The sequence below is a fragment of the Coregonus lavaretus genome, assembly GCF_964263955.1.
Source record: "Coregonus lavaretus genome assembly, chromosome: 30".
Classification (NCBI taxonomy): domain Eukaryota; kingdom Metazoa; phylum Chordata; class Actinopteri; order Salmoniformes; family Salmonidae; genus Coregonus; species Coregonus lavaretus.
Genome location: NC_140017.1, coordinates 19,352,970 through 19,367,794, shown reverse-complemented (window position 1 = coordinate 19,367,794; position 14,825 = coordinate 19,352,970). Strand labels below are relative to the sequence as shown.

General features: G+C 41.8%; 1 protein-coding gene across 1 annotated transcript; it reads right to left on the bottom strand.

Moving 5' to 3' along the window:
- Nucleotides 1-13,751: 13,751 nt before the first annotated feature.
- LOC311105788 (olfactory receptor 4S1-like) lies at nucleotides 13,752-14,516 on the bottom strand (the record flags this gene model as incomplete). The annotated part of the gene is made up of 1 exon (XM_084147989.1): nucleotides 13,752-14,516. The coding sequence occupies one exon, from the start codon at nucleotides 14,514-14,516 to the stop codon at nucleotides 13,752-13,754; it is 765 nt and encodes a 254-aa protein (XP_084004115.1).
- Nucleotides 14,517-14,825: the final 309 nt, after the last annotated feature.

Genomic DNA, 14,825 nt, shown 5'->3' with positions numbered 1-14,825 from the left:
AAGATCCAGGTCCTTCCAGAGCTAATGACTCGGACTGATGAGGTTCACAGAAATTCCAAACTCATGACTGTTGAAATCTATTTTTATTGTGACTTGTCAATACTTGGCTTTCACTTGCCAAAAGTTGCGTGTTCGAATCTCATCACGGACAACTTTAGCATTTTAGCTGATTAGCAAACACTTACTAATTTTTAGCTACTTTGCAACTACTTAGCATGTTAGATAACCCTCCCCCTAACCCTGATCTTAACCTTAACCCCAAGCCTAGCTAACTTTAGCCAACTAGTTAACATTAGCAACAACAAATTGTAATTATAATTCACAATTATAATTTGTAACATATCATACAAATTGTAATTCTTAACAAATCATACTAAATGGATGGAGGCAGATTTACTTTGCTATGTAATGTTTAACCCTGAGTCCAGGTTGAATAGTGAGGTAGCCTACGGAATGGAACACAATGGCATAGAAACAGAGATTGTAAAACAAGAAACATGCAAAAAAGGAAACATGCCCATCTCCAGAACCATCCCAACATCAACATATGTGAAAGTGGTACGTTTCTATGGTTTGTAGTAAAAAAGATTGAGGAAGATAAACGATTCCAATGACATCATTGGTGTGCATTGTGTGATTTTGACCAATTGTGAGTAGGCATTGCCTACTAATTGCCTACTAATTGGTTGATGATGTAACGGAAACATCTTTCTCTGTATTTTTTATTACAAAACATAGAAACGTGCCATTTTCACATACATTACCAGTCAAAAGTTTGGACACACCCACTCATTCAAGTTTTTTAATTTTTTAAACTATTTTTTACATTGTATAATACTAGTGAAGACATCAAAACTATGAAATAACACATATGGAATCATGTAGTAACCAAAAAAGTGTTAAACAAATCAAAATATGTTTTATATTTGAGATTCTTCAAATAGCTACCCTTTGCCTTCATGACAGCTTTGCACACTCTTGGCATTCTCTCAAAAAGCTTCATGAGGCAGTCACCTGGAATGCATTTCAATGATCAGGTGTGCCTTTTTAAAAGTTCATTTATGGAATTTCTTTCCTTCTTAATGCGTTTGAGCCAATACGTTGTGTTGTGACAAGGTAGGGGGGGTATACAGAAGATAGCCCTATTTGGTAAGAGACCATGTCCATATTGTGGCAAGAACAGCTCAAATAAGCAAAGAGAAATGACAGTCCATCATTACTTTAAGACATGAAGGTCAGTCAATACGGAACATTTCAAGAACTTTGAAGGTTTCTTCAAGTGCAGTCGCAAAAACCATCAAGCGCTATGATGAAACTGGCTCTCATGAGAACCGCCACAGGAATGGAAGACCCTGAATTACCTCTGCTGCAGAGGATAAGTTAAATTAGAGTTGCCAGTCTCAGAGATTGCAGCCAAAATAAATGCTTCACAGAGTTCAAGTCACAGACACATCTCAACATCAACTGTTCAGAGGAGACTGTGTGAATCAGGACTTCATGGTCGAATTGCTGCAAAGAAACCACTACTAAAGGACACCAATAATAAGAAGAGACTTGCTTGGGCCAAGAAACACGAGCAATGGACATTAGATCGGTGAAAATGTGTCCTTTGGTCTGGAGTCCAAATTTGAGATTTTTGGTTCCAACCGCCGTGTCTTTGTGAGACGCGGTGTGGGTAAACGGATGGTCTCCGCATGTGTATTTCCCACCGTAAAGCATGGAGGAGGAGGTGTTATGGTGTGAGGGTGCTTTGCTGGTGACACTGTCTGTGATTTTATTTAGAATTCAAGGCACACATAACCAGCATGGCTACCACAGCATTATGCAGTGATACGCCATCCCATCTGGTTTGGGCTTAGTGGGACTATAATTTGTTTTTCAACAGGACAATGATCCACCACACCTCCAGGCTTGGTAAGGGCTATTTTAACAAGGACAGTGATGGAGTGCTGCATCAGATGACCTGGCCTCCACAAACCCCCCAACTCCACCCAATTGAGATGGTTTGGGATGAGTCTGACCGCAGAGTGAAGGAAAAGCATCCAACAAGTGCTCAGCAAATGTGGGAACTCCTTCAAGACTGTTGGAAAAGCATTCCAGGTGAAGCTGGTTGAGAGAATCCCAAGAGTATGCAAAGCTGTCATCAAGGCAAAGGGTGGCCATTTGTTTAACAATTTTTTGGTTACTACATGATTCCATTGTGTTATTTCATAGTGTTGATGTCTTCACTATTATTCTACAATGTAGAAAATAGTTTTAAAAAACTTGAATGAGTAGGTGTGTCCAAACTTTTGACTGGTGCTGTATTTTATTTTATTTAACCTTCATTTTATCAGGGAGTCGTACTGAGACCAAGGTCTCTTTTACAGATGAGCCCTGAATTACATAAATTGCAGAAAATATTAACATCAACATGAATACAAAATCAAGCAGAAAGAACATGGTCATAAAAAACAAACACATTAATCAATAATAAGGTCTTCAGTCAGCCTTCTGAATTGCCTTAGTGGCACCAAAACATCAAATGTATGAACATTTAGAAGATTGTTCAACAAATAAGGTGCAAGAAAACTAAAAGCTGATTTACCTAACTCAGTAGAGACCAAAGGAATTTCCAGAGTTAACCATCCCTGAGACCGGGTGTGGTAACTCGTATGTCTAAAGTTTAGTAAAGATGTTAGGTACAGTGGGACTTTTTGTAAAACGTTTTATAAATGAAAAAACAGCAATGTATCAACCTATGTGACGTCAAAGAGGGCAACCAACTTTCTGGTAGAGAATGTAGTGATGTGTAATACAATTATCGCCGTAATAAAGCGCAGTGTGCTATGATAAACTGCATCTAACGGCTTTAATTAAGTGGCAGTTGTGTTCATATAGATGATGTCGCCATAGTCTAGGACCAATAGGAACGTTGACTGAATAATCTGCTTTCTACTATTTAGCGAGAGGCAGGATTTATTTCTATAGAAGAAGCACTTTTTTTTCTCAGCTTCTTAACTAACTCATCAATATACGTTTTAAAAGACAGGTTATTATCTATCCAGATGCCCAGATATTTGTAAGCAGGGACACGATCAATATGGACACCATCCAAAGTACATACTGTATGCTTAAATCATCAGAGTTCTTTTTATGTGCTCTAGAGAACATTTACTTAGTTTTACCTGCATTCAATGTTAATTTCAGGTCAATAAAGTTCTTCTGTAATACCATGATGGCACACTATAAGTCAGATAGAGTCTGGTCAATGCAAATAGTCCGGGTAGCCGTTTGATTAGCTGTTCAGGAGTCTTGGGGGTGGAAGCTGTTAAGAAGCCTTTTGGACCTAAGTGCGGGTTACAGTTTTTTTGGACAAATGCAGGTTACAGTTTTTTACAGACAAGTTGATATTGTTAATGTAACAGTAAAAAGTGCAGGACCCAGAATCTATGATTTTTTTAAAAATCCAATCTAATAATATATGGTATTAGGACCAAGGGGATCAGGACATGTATTACAAAAATTATAAGAATAATAATTCATCCAAACTCTCTTGATTTTCCTTATCTAAAATCTGAACCTAAACTGATACCAATTATGACAGAGATGCACTGGGCTGTATGTACTACCCTCTGTAGCGCCATGCGGTCAGATGCCAAGCAGTTGCCATACCAAGCGGTGATGCAATCAGTCAAGATGTTGTCAATGGTGCAGCTGTATAACTTTTTGAGGATCTTAGGGCCCATGCCAAACATTTCAGCCTCCTGAGGGGGAAGATGGATTGTCATGCCCTCTTCACAACTATGTTGGTGTTTGTGGACCATGATAGATCCTTGTGATGTGGACACTGAGGAACTTGAAGCTCTCAACCCACTCCACTACAGCCCAGTCGATGTGAATGGGGGCGTGCTCGGCCCTCCGTTTCCTGTAGTCCACAATCAGCTCCTTTGTCTTGCTGACATTGAGGGCGAAGTTGTTGTCCTGCCACCACACTGACAGGTCTCTGACCTCCTCCTTATATGCCGTCTCATCGTCGTCGGTGATCAGGCCTACCAACGTCGTATCTTCAGCAAACTTAATGATGGTGTTGGAGTCGTGCATGGCTACGCAGTTGTGGGTGAACAGAGAGTACAGGAAGGGCCTGCGCACACACCCCTGAGGGGCCCCCCTGTTGAGGGTCAGCGTGGCAGTTGTGTTGTTGCCTATCCTCACCACCTGGGGACGGCCCGTCTGGAAATCCAGGATCCAGTTGCAGAGGGAGGTGATAAGTCTCAGGGTCCTTAGCTTAGTGATGAACTTGGAGGTCACTATGTTGTTGAACGCTGAGCTGTAGTCAATTAACAGCATTCTCACATAGGTGTTCCTCTTGTCCAGGTGGGAGAGGGCAGTGTAGATTGCATCTGTGGATCTGTTGGGGCAGAATGCGAATTGGAGTGTCTCCAGGGTGTCTGGCATTTCATGGCTACAGATGTTAGTGCTAAGAGTAGATAGTTATTTAGACAGGTTACCTTGTTGTTCTTAGGCACAGGGACTATGGTGGTCTGCTACATGTAGGTATTACAGACTCGGTCAGGGAGTGGTTGAAAATGTCAGTGAAGTGTCAAGGCCCCTCCTCTGCAGTGCAGGGGCGGTTCCTCCTGCAGGCAGAGGAGGGTCGTTAGTGATTGGAGTTGGTGTGATTGGAGCCACCTGGGCTCAGGGTATTTAAAACTGCTTCACTAACCACTCTCTCTGCTCCTCCAGGTATGATCCTGTTTTGTTTGTTCCTTTGTAGGTTTACTTAGTTTTCACTCAGTCATGTTCACACACACAGATTCATGCATCTTACCTACACCTTACATTATGGCATTTCCACACCTCATTCCCTTTTCTTTGTTTAAAGTTAATAGTTTTAGCTTTACAATAAATAACCTTTTGATTGGCCTATACCTGTTGTTCATGTCCCCTCATTTTTGCCACAGGCTATGTGGGGGCTCGTCTGTAAGTTAAAGTTAATTGTACTGTAGTCTTATTTTAGTTTACTTTAACATTTTGTCATAGTTGGTTAAGGTTTTGTCTGGATTGCCTTTGCTTTATTATTGATACGTTTGTTTATTTGTAATTTGGCTTATTTTACTATTGTTTTATAGTCAATTTGGGTTAGTTTAGTTCAGATTGCCAAATTTGTTGTTTGAGGGGATGTTTTGGTTGGGCCAATATTGTTGGAGAGAGCGTTGAGAGCCATGTGTTCTTTTGGTTTAGTTAATTTGGTAGTTAAATTTGGGTAGCAATTCACTCTGGGTTTTTCTGGGTTGTTGTTCAAGTGGGAGTCCTCTCCTGTTCAGGCTTATCAGCGAGTGTCAGTAGGAGGCTCATGGTGTTTTTGTTTTAGGTGGCAGTGAACGTGGGTAGAGCTTCCCTTTTCCTTTACATCGGCTCGGGAGCACCTCCGTGGTTATGGGGGGAGGGGGCTGCCAGTTTCTGGTTGTCTTTTCCACTCCACTGGTTTTGTGTGCATAAAACCCCACCACATGTGACTGCACGAAGACTAGGGCCAGTTAGTTAGTTGTGTTTGGAGGATAGTGAGGTGTGGCTCTTGTCCTTGAACCCAGACTGACAGCAGGTGAATTGTGTATTTTTTTTGTTTTGGAGCATTTGTAATGGTTGTATTGGTTGAGTAAAATGTCTTACATTCTGAGTGGTTTTGTTCAAGCTCCTTCAGAGGTAGCCTTAGAGTTGTATACTAAGGAGCAGTTAATTGAAATTGCTGAACATTATCAGATTGTTGATAAAAAAAATTGAGACTGTTCAAGCTAAATTAAAGCAGGGTCTTATGGAAATAGGTGTTTTTTCGGGTCAATCTGCTAGTAGTGAGGGTACAAGTTTTCAGTCTTTCATTAACTTTTGAGCAGCAGAGGGAGCTGTTGCATATGCAGTTGGAGATAGAGCGATTGAGAAATGCTAATAGACCAGAGGAACTACCACAGTTTGATGCCTAAATTTGATGAGTCAGATCCAGACACATACTTTGCTTTATTTGAGCGTATTGCAGAAGCTAGAGCTTGGTCAGATTTCGACATGACTATGTTGTTGCAATGTGTACTTACAGGTAAAGCACATGAGGCTTTTGTAGCACTGAGTGTAGCTGACAGTAAAGTGTATGATAAAGTTAAATCAGCAGTTCTGAAGGTCTACGAGCTTGTGCCAGAGGCATATCGTCAACGTTTTCGTTACAGGAAAAAGTTAGATTCACAAACCAAACTCAGAATAGTTTGTGATTTAATCGTTGGTGTACAGCTTCTGAAGTTAGTACTTTTGAGGGTCTGTCTAATTTGATTGTATTAGAACAGTTCAAAAATTCTGTGTCTGACCAGGTTGCTACATACATGAATGAACGTGAAGTTAAGTCTCCAAGTGATGCAGCAGTGATACTGGCAGATGTGTAATGGTACGTGGTATGGGTTTAGTTCCATTCTCCTCTCCTTTACATGAAGTTACCCTAAAATGTGGTCTGGTAGAGGGTGATGTAGATGTTGGGGTTAGACCCCAGTTGCCAGTAGAGGGAGTACACATGGTTTTGGGGAATGACTTGGTGGGTAGTAAGGTGTGGGCAGATGGCAAATTAAACATCTTTATGGAGCAACCTTCAGTGTCCCCAGCAAGGGTATCTCCAGATCTCAACTGTGTGTCTCCTAAGGTATTTCCAGTTTGTGCTGTTACCCGCGCTGCCTCTCGTAATGATGTTGAGCGTAAGCCAGAAAGTCTTGAGTTGCCAGTCAAACTCCAGACAGAACAGTTGACTATTTCTAGAGATTCATTGATAGCTGAGCAAAAGGCAGATACTACCTTGGCTGATCTGTTTGATAAAGTTTTTCCTGATTCAGTGGTGAGGAATAGTGCTCAGTGATTTCTTCTTGATGAGCTGTTGGTCAAGAAATGGGTTCCACACTATGATCAGGGTCTAGGAGAACCAGTCTTTCAAATAGTTGTACCTACTACTTTGCGAAATAAAGTGTTGCAAACTTCACATGATGATGTGGCAGGTCATATGGGTGTTCGTAAAACTTAAAATTACGGAGTATACCATTATTTCTGGCCACATTTAAAGCGGGATGTAGCTCAGTTTATTAAAACTTGTGATACGTGTCAGCGCACAAGCAAGCCAAACCAGGTTTTAAAGCCAGCACCTTTGTATCCAATACCAGCCGTAGGGCAACCTTTTGAGCATCTTATTATCGATTGTGTTGGGCCTTTACCACGGTCCAAGTCAGGTCATAGCTACTTATTAACTGTTATGTGTCAAGCAACTAGATATCCGGCAGCTTTTTCCTTGCGTACCATAACTTCAAAATCCGTAGTTAAAGCATTAACTCAATTTATTTCAACATTTGGGATTCCAAAAATCATCCAGTCAGATCAGGGGTCTAACTTTACCTCCCATTTATTTGCTCAGGTTCTCAAACAGCTTAAAGTTAAACACAACAAGTCTACTGCGTTCCATGCCCAGAGCCAGGGAGCTTTGGAACGTTTTCATCAAACTTTAAAATCCTTGCTTCGTGCATATTGTACAGAACTGTCTGCAGATTGGGAGGAGGGGTTACCTTGGCTGTTACCAGCTGCTTGTGCAGGAAAGCACAGGGTTTAGCCCAAATGACTTAGTGTTTGGTCATAAGGTGCGTGGGCCTTTAGCAGTGCTGCAGGCTGGTTGTTTGCCTGAAGAACCACCTCGGAACCTTATTGACTATGTAAATTGTTTTAGGCTGAAGTTGTATAGGGCTGGTTGAACTGGCGAAAGAAAAACTAATGTTCTCAACAGAAAATTAAACAGAAATATGACGGACATGCTGAGCTCCGTGAGTTTAGTCCCGGTGATCGTGTACTTGCTCTTTTGCCTCTTGTAAGTTCACCTTTTCAGGCAAAATACTGTGGTCCTTTCACTGTGTTGCGCAAAGTGTCAGATTTGAACTATCTTATTGAAACCCCTGGTCATAGGATGTCCTCTAAATTATGCCATGTGAACCTGTTAAAATGTTATCACTCCCGTGATCTAAGCAAAGTGGAAGGCACTCCAGCGGTGAGGTCAGCGTTGACTGCTGCTCCAGTCACTACATCTTGTGGCTTTAACTTTGTGGAGGGGGGAGAAGAGGAGGTAGTTAGGGTTTCGGATGAGGTCTTGCAAGGTCGGTTGAAAAATTACCAGACTTTGAAAAACCTTGGTTTTGGTAGATCTTTTAGACTCTGAGAAACGTGATGAATTGGTAGCTCTTATTAGAAGCTACCCTGTGTCACGATCGTCGGATATAGAGGACCAAGGCGCAGCGTGGAAGGTGAACGTACTTATTTATTAAATGATACACGAACAAAACAACAAATCGATACGTGACGTCCACAGGTGCAAAACACAAACCAACACGGAACAAAATCCCACAAACACTGTGGGAAAACCACCTGACTAAATATGGTTCCCAATCAGAGACAACCAGCAACAGCTGATACTCGTTGCCTCTGATTGAGAACCACTCTGGCCAACATAGATATACAAAAACTAGACTAGACACAACGAGCACAAAACATAAACTCTACACACCCTGGCTCAACTTAAAAGAGTCCCTAGAGCCAGGGCGTGACACCCTGTTTTGTTTTCTGACACTATCGAAAACTCATTTAATTGAGCATGACATAGATATCGGAGATCCTATCCTATTAAACAGAGATTTTATCGTGTATCTCAGGAGACGAGACTGCAGTTGGAAACAGAGGAGCAGTATATGTTGGACAATGGTATTGCGGAGCCATGTTGTTGAAATTGGGCTTCACCCTGTCTTCTGGTCAAGAAGTCTGATTCCACTTTCAGACCTTGCACTGAACACTTGCCAGCTGGTCAGCGCATGTTCTGAGTACGCGTCCTGGTAATCCGTCTGGACCTGTGGCCTTGTGAATGTTAACCTGCTGAAAGGTCTTACTCACGTTGGTAATGGAGAGCGTGATCACACAGTCATCATCAGGAACAGCTTATGCTCTCATGCATGGTTCAGTGTTACTTGCTTGGAAAGCATTTAGATCGTCTGTTAGGCTCGTGTCACTGGTCATCTCGTGGTTGGGTTTCCCGTTGTAATCCGTGATCGTTTGCAAGCCCTGCCACATCCGACCAGCATCAGAGCCAGAGTAGTAGGATTCGATCTTAGTCCTATATTTGATGACTCGTCGGAGGTCATAGCGGGATTTCTTATAAGTGTCCGGATTAGTGTCCCGCTCCTTGAAAGCGGCAGCTCTTGCCTTTAGCTCAGTGCGGATGTTGCCTGTAATCCATGGCTTCTGGTTGGGATATTCACATACGGTCAATGTGGGGACGACATCATTGATGCACTTATTGATGAAGCCGATGACTGATATGGTACACTCCTCAATGCCATCGGATGAATCATGGAACATGTTCCAGTCTGTGCTAGCGAAACAGTCCTGTAGCTTAGCATTTCAGAAACAAAAAAAAAAAACTACTTTATCGGAGTTGTACCTGTTTTCATAGAGATTGATAGAGGACTCATCATGGATATACAGTGAGGGAAAAATGTATTTGATCCCCTGCTGATTTTGTACGTTTGCCCACTGACAAAGAAATGATCAGTCTATAATTTTAATGGTAGGTTTATTTGAAAAGTGAGAGACAGAATAACAACAAAAATACAGAAAAACGCATGTCAAAAATTCTATAAATTGATTTGCATTTTAATGAGGGAAATAAGTATTTGACCCCCTCTCAATCAGAAAGATTTCTGGCTCCCAGGTGTCTTTTATACAGGTAACGAGCTGAGATTAGGAGCACACTCTTAAAGGGAGTGCTCCTAATCTCAGTTTGTTACCTGTATAAAAGACACCTGTCCACAGAAGCAATCAATCAATCAGATTCCAAACTCTCCACCATGGCCAAGACCAAAGAGCTCTCCAAGGATGTCAGGGACAAGATTGTAGACCTACACAAGGCTGGAATGGGCTACAAGGCCATCGCCAAGCAGCTTGGTGAGAAGGTGACAACAGTTGGTGCGATTATTCGCAAATGGAAGAAACACAAAAGAACTATCAATCTCCCTCGGCATGGGGGTCCATGCAAGATCTCACCTCGTGGAGTTGCAATGATCATGAGAACGGTGAGGAATCGTCCCAGAACTACTCTGGAGGATCTTGTCAATGATCTCAAGGCAGCTGGGACCATAGTCACCAAGAAAACAATTGGTAACACACTATGCCGTGAAGGACTGAAATCCGGCAGCGCCCGCAAGGTACCCCTGCTCAAGAAAGCACATCTACAGGGCCGTCTGAAGTTTGCCAACGAACATCTGAATGATTCAGAGGAGAACTGGGTGAAAGTGTTGTGGTCAGATGAGACCAAAATCGAGCTCTTTGGCATTAACTCAACTCGCCGTGTTTGGAGGAGGAGGAATGCTGCCTATGACCCCAAGAACACCATCCCCACCATCAAACATGGAGGTGGAAACATTATGCTTTAGGGGTGTTTTTCTGCTAAGGGGACAGGACAACTTCATCACATCAAAGGGACTATGGACGGGGCCATGTACCATCAAATCTTGGGTGAGAACCTCCTTCCCTCAGCCAGGGCATTGAAAATGGTCGTGGATGGGTATTCCAGCATGACAATGACCCAAAACACACGGCCAAGGCAACAAAGGAGTGGCTCAAGAAGAAGCACATTAAGGTCCTGGAGTGGCCTAGCCAGTCTCCAGACCTTAATATCATAGAAAATCTGTGGAGGGAGCTGAAGGTTGGAGTTGCCAAACGTCAGGCTCGAAACCTTAATGACTTGGAGAAGATCTGCAAAGAGGAGTGGGACAAAATCCCTCCTGAGATGTGTGCAAACCTGGTGGCCAACTACAAGAAACGTCTGACCACTGTGATTGCAAACAAGGGTTTTGCCACCAAGTACTAAGTCAAGTTTTGCAGAGGGGTCAAATACATATATCCCTCATTAAAATGCAAATAAATGAATAACATTTTTGACATGCGTTTTTTTTTTTTTTGTTATTCTGTCTCTCACTGTTCAAATAAACCTACCATTAAAATTATAGACTTATGTCTTTGTCAGTGGGCAAACGTACAAAGTCAGTAGGGGATCAAATACTTTTTTCCCTCACTGTAACCAATTTTAACATGGACATTGCCATTGAGGGCTTCCACCATTTAAGGTAGTTGACTGGGTGGGGATTCCTATGAGTTGGGAGCCATCAGGCAATGAAGAAGGAAAAAATGTATCACTTTAAAATAGAGATGGCCTCAGTGGTGCTGCCCATTCTGTCACAGACACTATAATGGCATAGATACAAAGATGAGTTCTATATGCTGTATCTATATGGCCCATTGTTCACACGCGTATCTGCCCTCTCATTGCCTATAATGGTCCCACCTGATCTTGCATCCTCCCGCCTGCCTTCCATCTTTGAGGACATATTTCCATTGTTAGTGCGGTCATTCGACTTTATAACTTTTGTTTGAGATGCGACCGCCCAGGGGAAGGTGCAGGTGAGAGGGAAGCTACGTTGTTGAAGCATACATTTTAGTTTGAAGCTGTGGCAGAGCTAAACCTACTTTTTGCTAAGAGAAGTATTACTTGGATGAAATTATGATTTAAGTTAAGATTGATGCCGAGATTCTTTCCCTCCACCTGCACTGAAACCCCCGTGCACAAAGCGAGGTCCATACAAAAATGGTTTGTCGAGATCGGTTTGGAAGATCTTGACTGGCCTGCACAGAGCCCTGACCTCAACTCCTCTGAACACCTTTGGGATGAATTGGAACGCTGACTGCGAGCCAGGCCTAATCGCCCAACATCAATAGTAGGCCTTAAACCAAATATAAGAGCAGGATATATACATTAGGGGAGAGTGGGGTATGTTGAGAGATGGGAAAAGTTGAGCCAACCTTGTTTCTAGGAAACCATACACAAAATTAATAATTGTACAAATATTTAGGAAGAGGTCATCATTTCATGGAGTCTGTGAAGGAAGAAACCACATGGAAAAAGTGGCAAGTAAGTTAGGTCGTACATCAGTTGGGGTCTCTGTAAGCTTCAGTATAAGATCCTAAACATAACATGACAGTGCATCCTTGTAGTTGTGTGGGATGATATAGTCAAAATGTTTGCCATGGGATAAGTTGAGCCAATTGGCAAATTGAAGAATTTTCTTCCCATAGCTCAGATGTGGTCCTTTTGTAGCTCAATTGGTAGAGCATGCCGCTTGTAACGCCAGGGTAGTGGGTTCGATCCCCGGGTCCACCCATACGTAAAAATGTATGACTGTAAGTCGCTTTGGATAAAAGCGTCTGCTAACTGGCTTATTATTATTATTATTATAGATATGAGGTAATAACAGGGCGTGGCCTATGTTAAAAGTGTTTAAAAAAGTACAAAGTGTTTGTTAGGTGCTAAGCCTGTATTAAAAGATGCCTAAAATGATTAAAAGACCAAAAAGCATTTGTTATTATTTCCCAAACACAATTGAAAACCTTTTAAGAAGGTAGTGGTAATATGCCATACAGGACAGAAATGTGTAGGTGAGCCAAACTTACCCTGTCCCGTGGCTAAACTTACCCCATACCCGGGGTAAGTTGTGCCAAGAGGCCACTTTATTTTTTGGACAAGCTAGGTTTTCAAAACTGTTTACATGAATTCTGATTATTTCCACAGATACACAACATTCTGAAATATATGTGGATACTATATTTCCCTTAGAGTGATACTGAATGTAAAGAATGGCACAACTTACCCCACTCTCCCCCACATACATACAGTAGGTCTATATGCCACACACTGGCCAAGAGGGGCTGTGACTAAACTCAGTTCACTACCATAGAAATTCGAGACCACTCTAGGTTTACACCAAGAGCATAGGGAGCTCTGAATAGCAGTTCTACCATAGGCAACACATGATCTTCAAGAATGGGCTTGAGTGGAAATGCATGAAAGGAAAATCAGAGGCAGGTAAAGGTTCACAAGTTCATGTATTTATTTACCGAATTTTAGCTTCCATAAACCAAGTTAGCTTTTGCTTAGCAAACACAATGGAGGGAGGATAACACAAAACAACGTTTTTTTTTTCTTTTCTGAAATGCCACATGCGTCCAGTTACAGTATGTCAGTGCATTCGTAACAACCTAACGATTACGAAAATTATATTCGATCAAATAAGCCTCACGTAGCAAATTAGCAATTAGATTTTTTGTTGGCCAAATTCGACAATCTCTCATTGACCTCCATACAAAAATTCCTCACTTTGTGGGATTATTTTTCGTGGACAGATTTTGTCTGGAGTAAAACCTTTCGCTTCGCCACTTCCTCTCTGTAAAGGGGCATGGAACAACAGGGAGCTAATCACAAATCTCAATTAATCAATTAGGAGCACATGGGCTAAAGAGTGCAAAGTAATCAACGAGCATTTGTCTCACCTATGACATATACACAGCTATTTTCACTTAATTGGTCAGGGTAAGAAGATGACTTCATGGAGCCTAACGCAGTCATTAAAACAACAAATAAGTGGGCCAAAGTTATTACACATGACATCCTTGAAAAAGTATTCTGACGACTGCCATTGATGGATGAAATATCATGATTTTAATATTTCAATAAATATAGTACCATGTTTTTAATTGTGAACGAGTTGCAGCTTTTCCTTCCTAATTTCCATTAAAAAGAACACATGCAAATAGTCTAGCTTGATGTAAAATAGATCAACAAGAAAGATATGTTGATACACACTGCAGTACATTGCCACAATTAATTAGGTCAGGGCAAAAACTTTAAGGTTAAACATCTGTCCAACTCTATTCCGAATCTGAGTGAGTTTTATCCCGTATATGATAGGGTTCACCAGAGGAGGCACAACTAGGAACTCCACCGCCATGATATTCCTCAGGGCCAGCAGGCTGGTGTTGCTACCGTAGCGAGCGTACATCACATCGAAGGTGAGGGATATGGTGAAGTTAGTCAGGGTAATCAGATGAGGCAGACAGGTCTGCATGAACTTCTTCCTCTCCACCCGGGAACGCAAAGACGCTTTGATGATGTTCACGTAAGAAATCAGGATGAGTATCGTTTGAGAGATGTGAGAAAAATTGACAATGAAGCCGTAGAGGTTGTTCAGAGTGGTGTCAACGCATGAGAGCTTCACGACCGCCCAGTTTGAGCAGTAGAGTTTATCGATGTCGAGGCCACAGAGGGGTAACCTAGCTGTTATTCCTATCCCAATGCTACTTTCTAGCCATGAGAAAAGCCAAGTAAGAAGAAGCAGTGTCCACACTTTTCGAGTAGTCATGATAGAGTGGTATTGTAAAGGCTTGCAGATGGCAACATACCTGTCATATGCCATCACTGTCAAACTGGTGAATTCACAGAAAGCATAGGAGTAGATGACAAATATCTGGGTCATGCACCCAATGTATGTTATCACATGAGATTCAAATAAAAGGTCATAAAGTATCTTTGGGTAGAAAGCTGAAGCACCATAGATACCATTAATACACAGATTACAGAGGAATAAATACATAGGGTCATGCAACATTTTCTCCAGAAAAATGGTAAGGATCAGTGTCAGATTCACAAAAATAGTGAAGAGGTATAGGATGAAAGTAAATGAGAAGTAGATGTGTTTGTATGTCTGTGTCATGTTCAGTCCATGCAGCACAAACACTATCTCCTGGGAGGAGTTGAACTCTATTGTCATTGACAGCAGGCACACACGACTAGTGTACACAGGATCTGAGAACGTTCAGTTTATCCAAGTTTTGTTGGTTGGTCTATATAAAAACAATTTGATATTCTAACAGTAACTGCCAACCATACAGCAGTCTGTCAG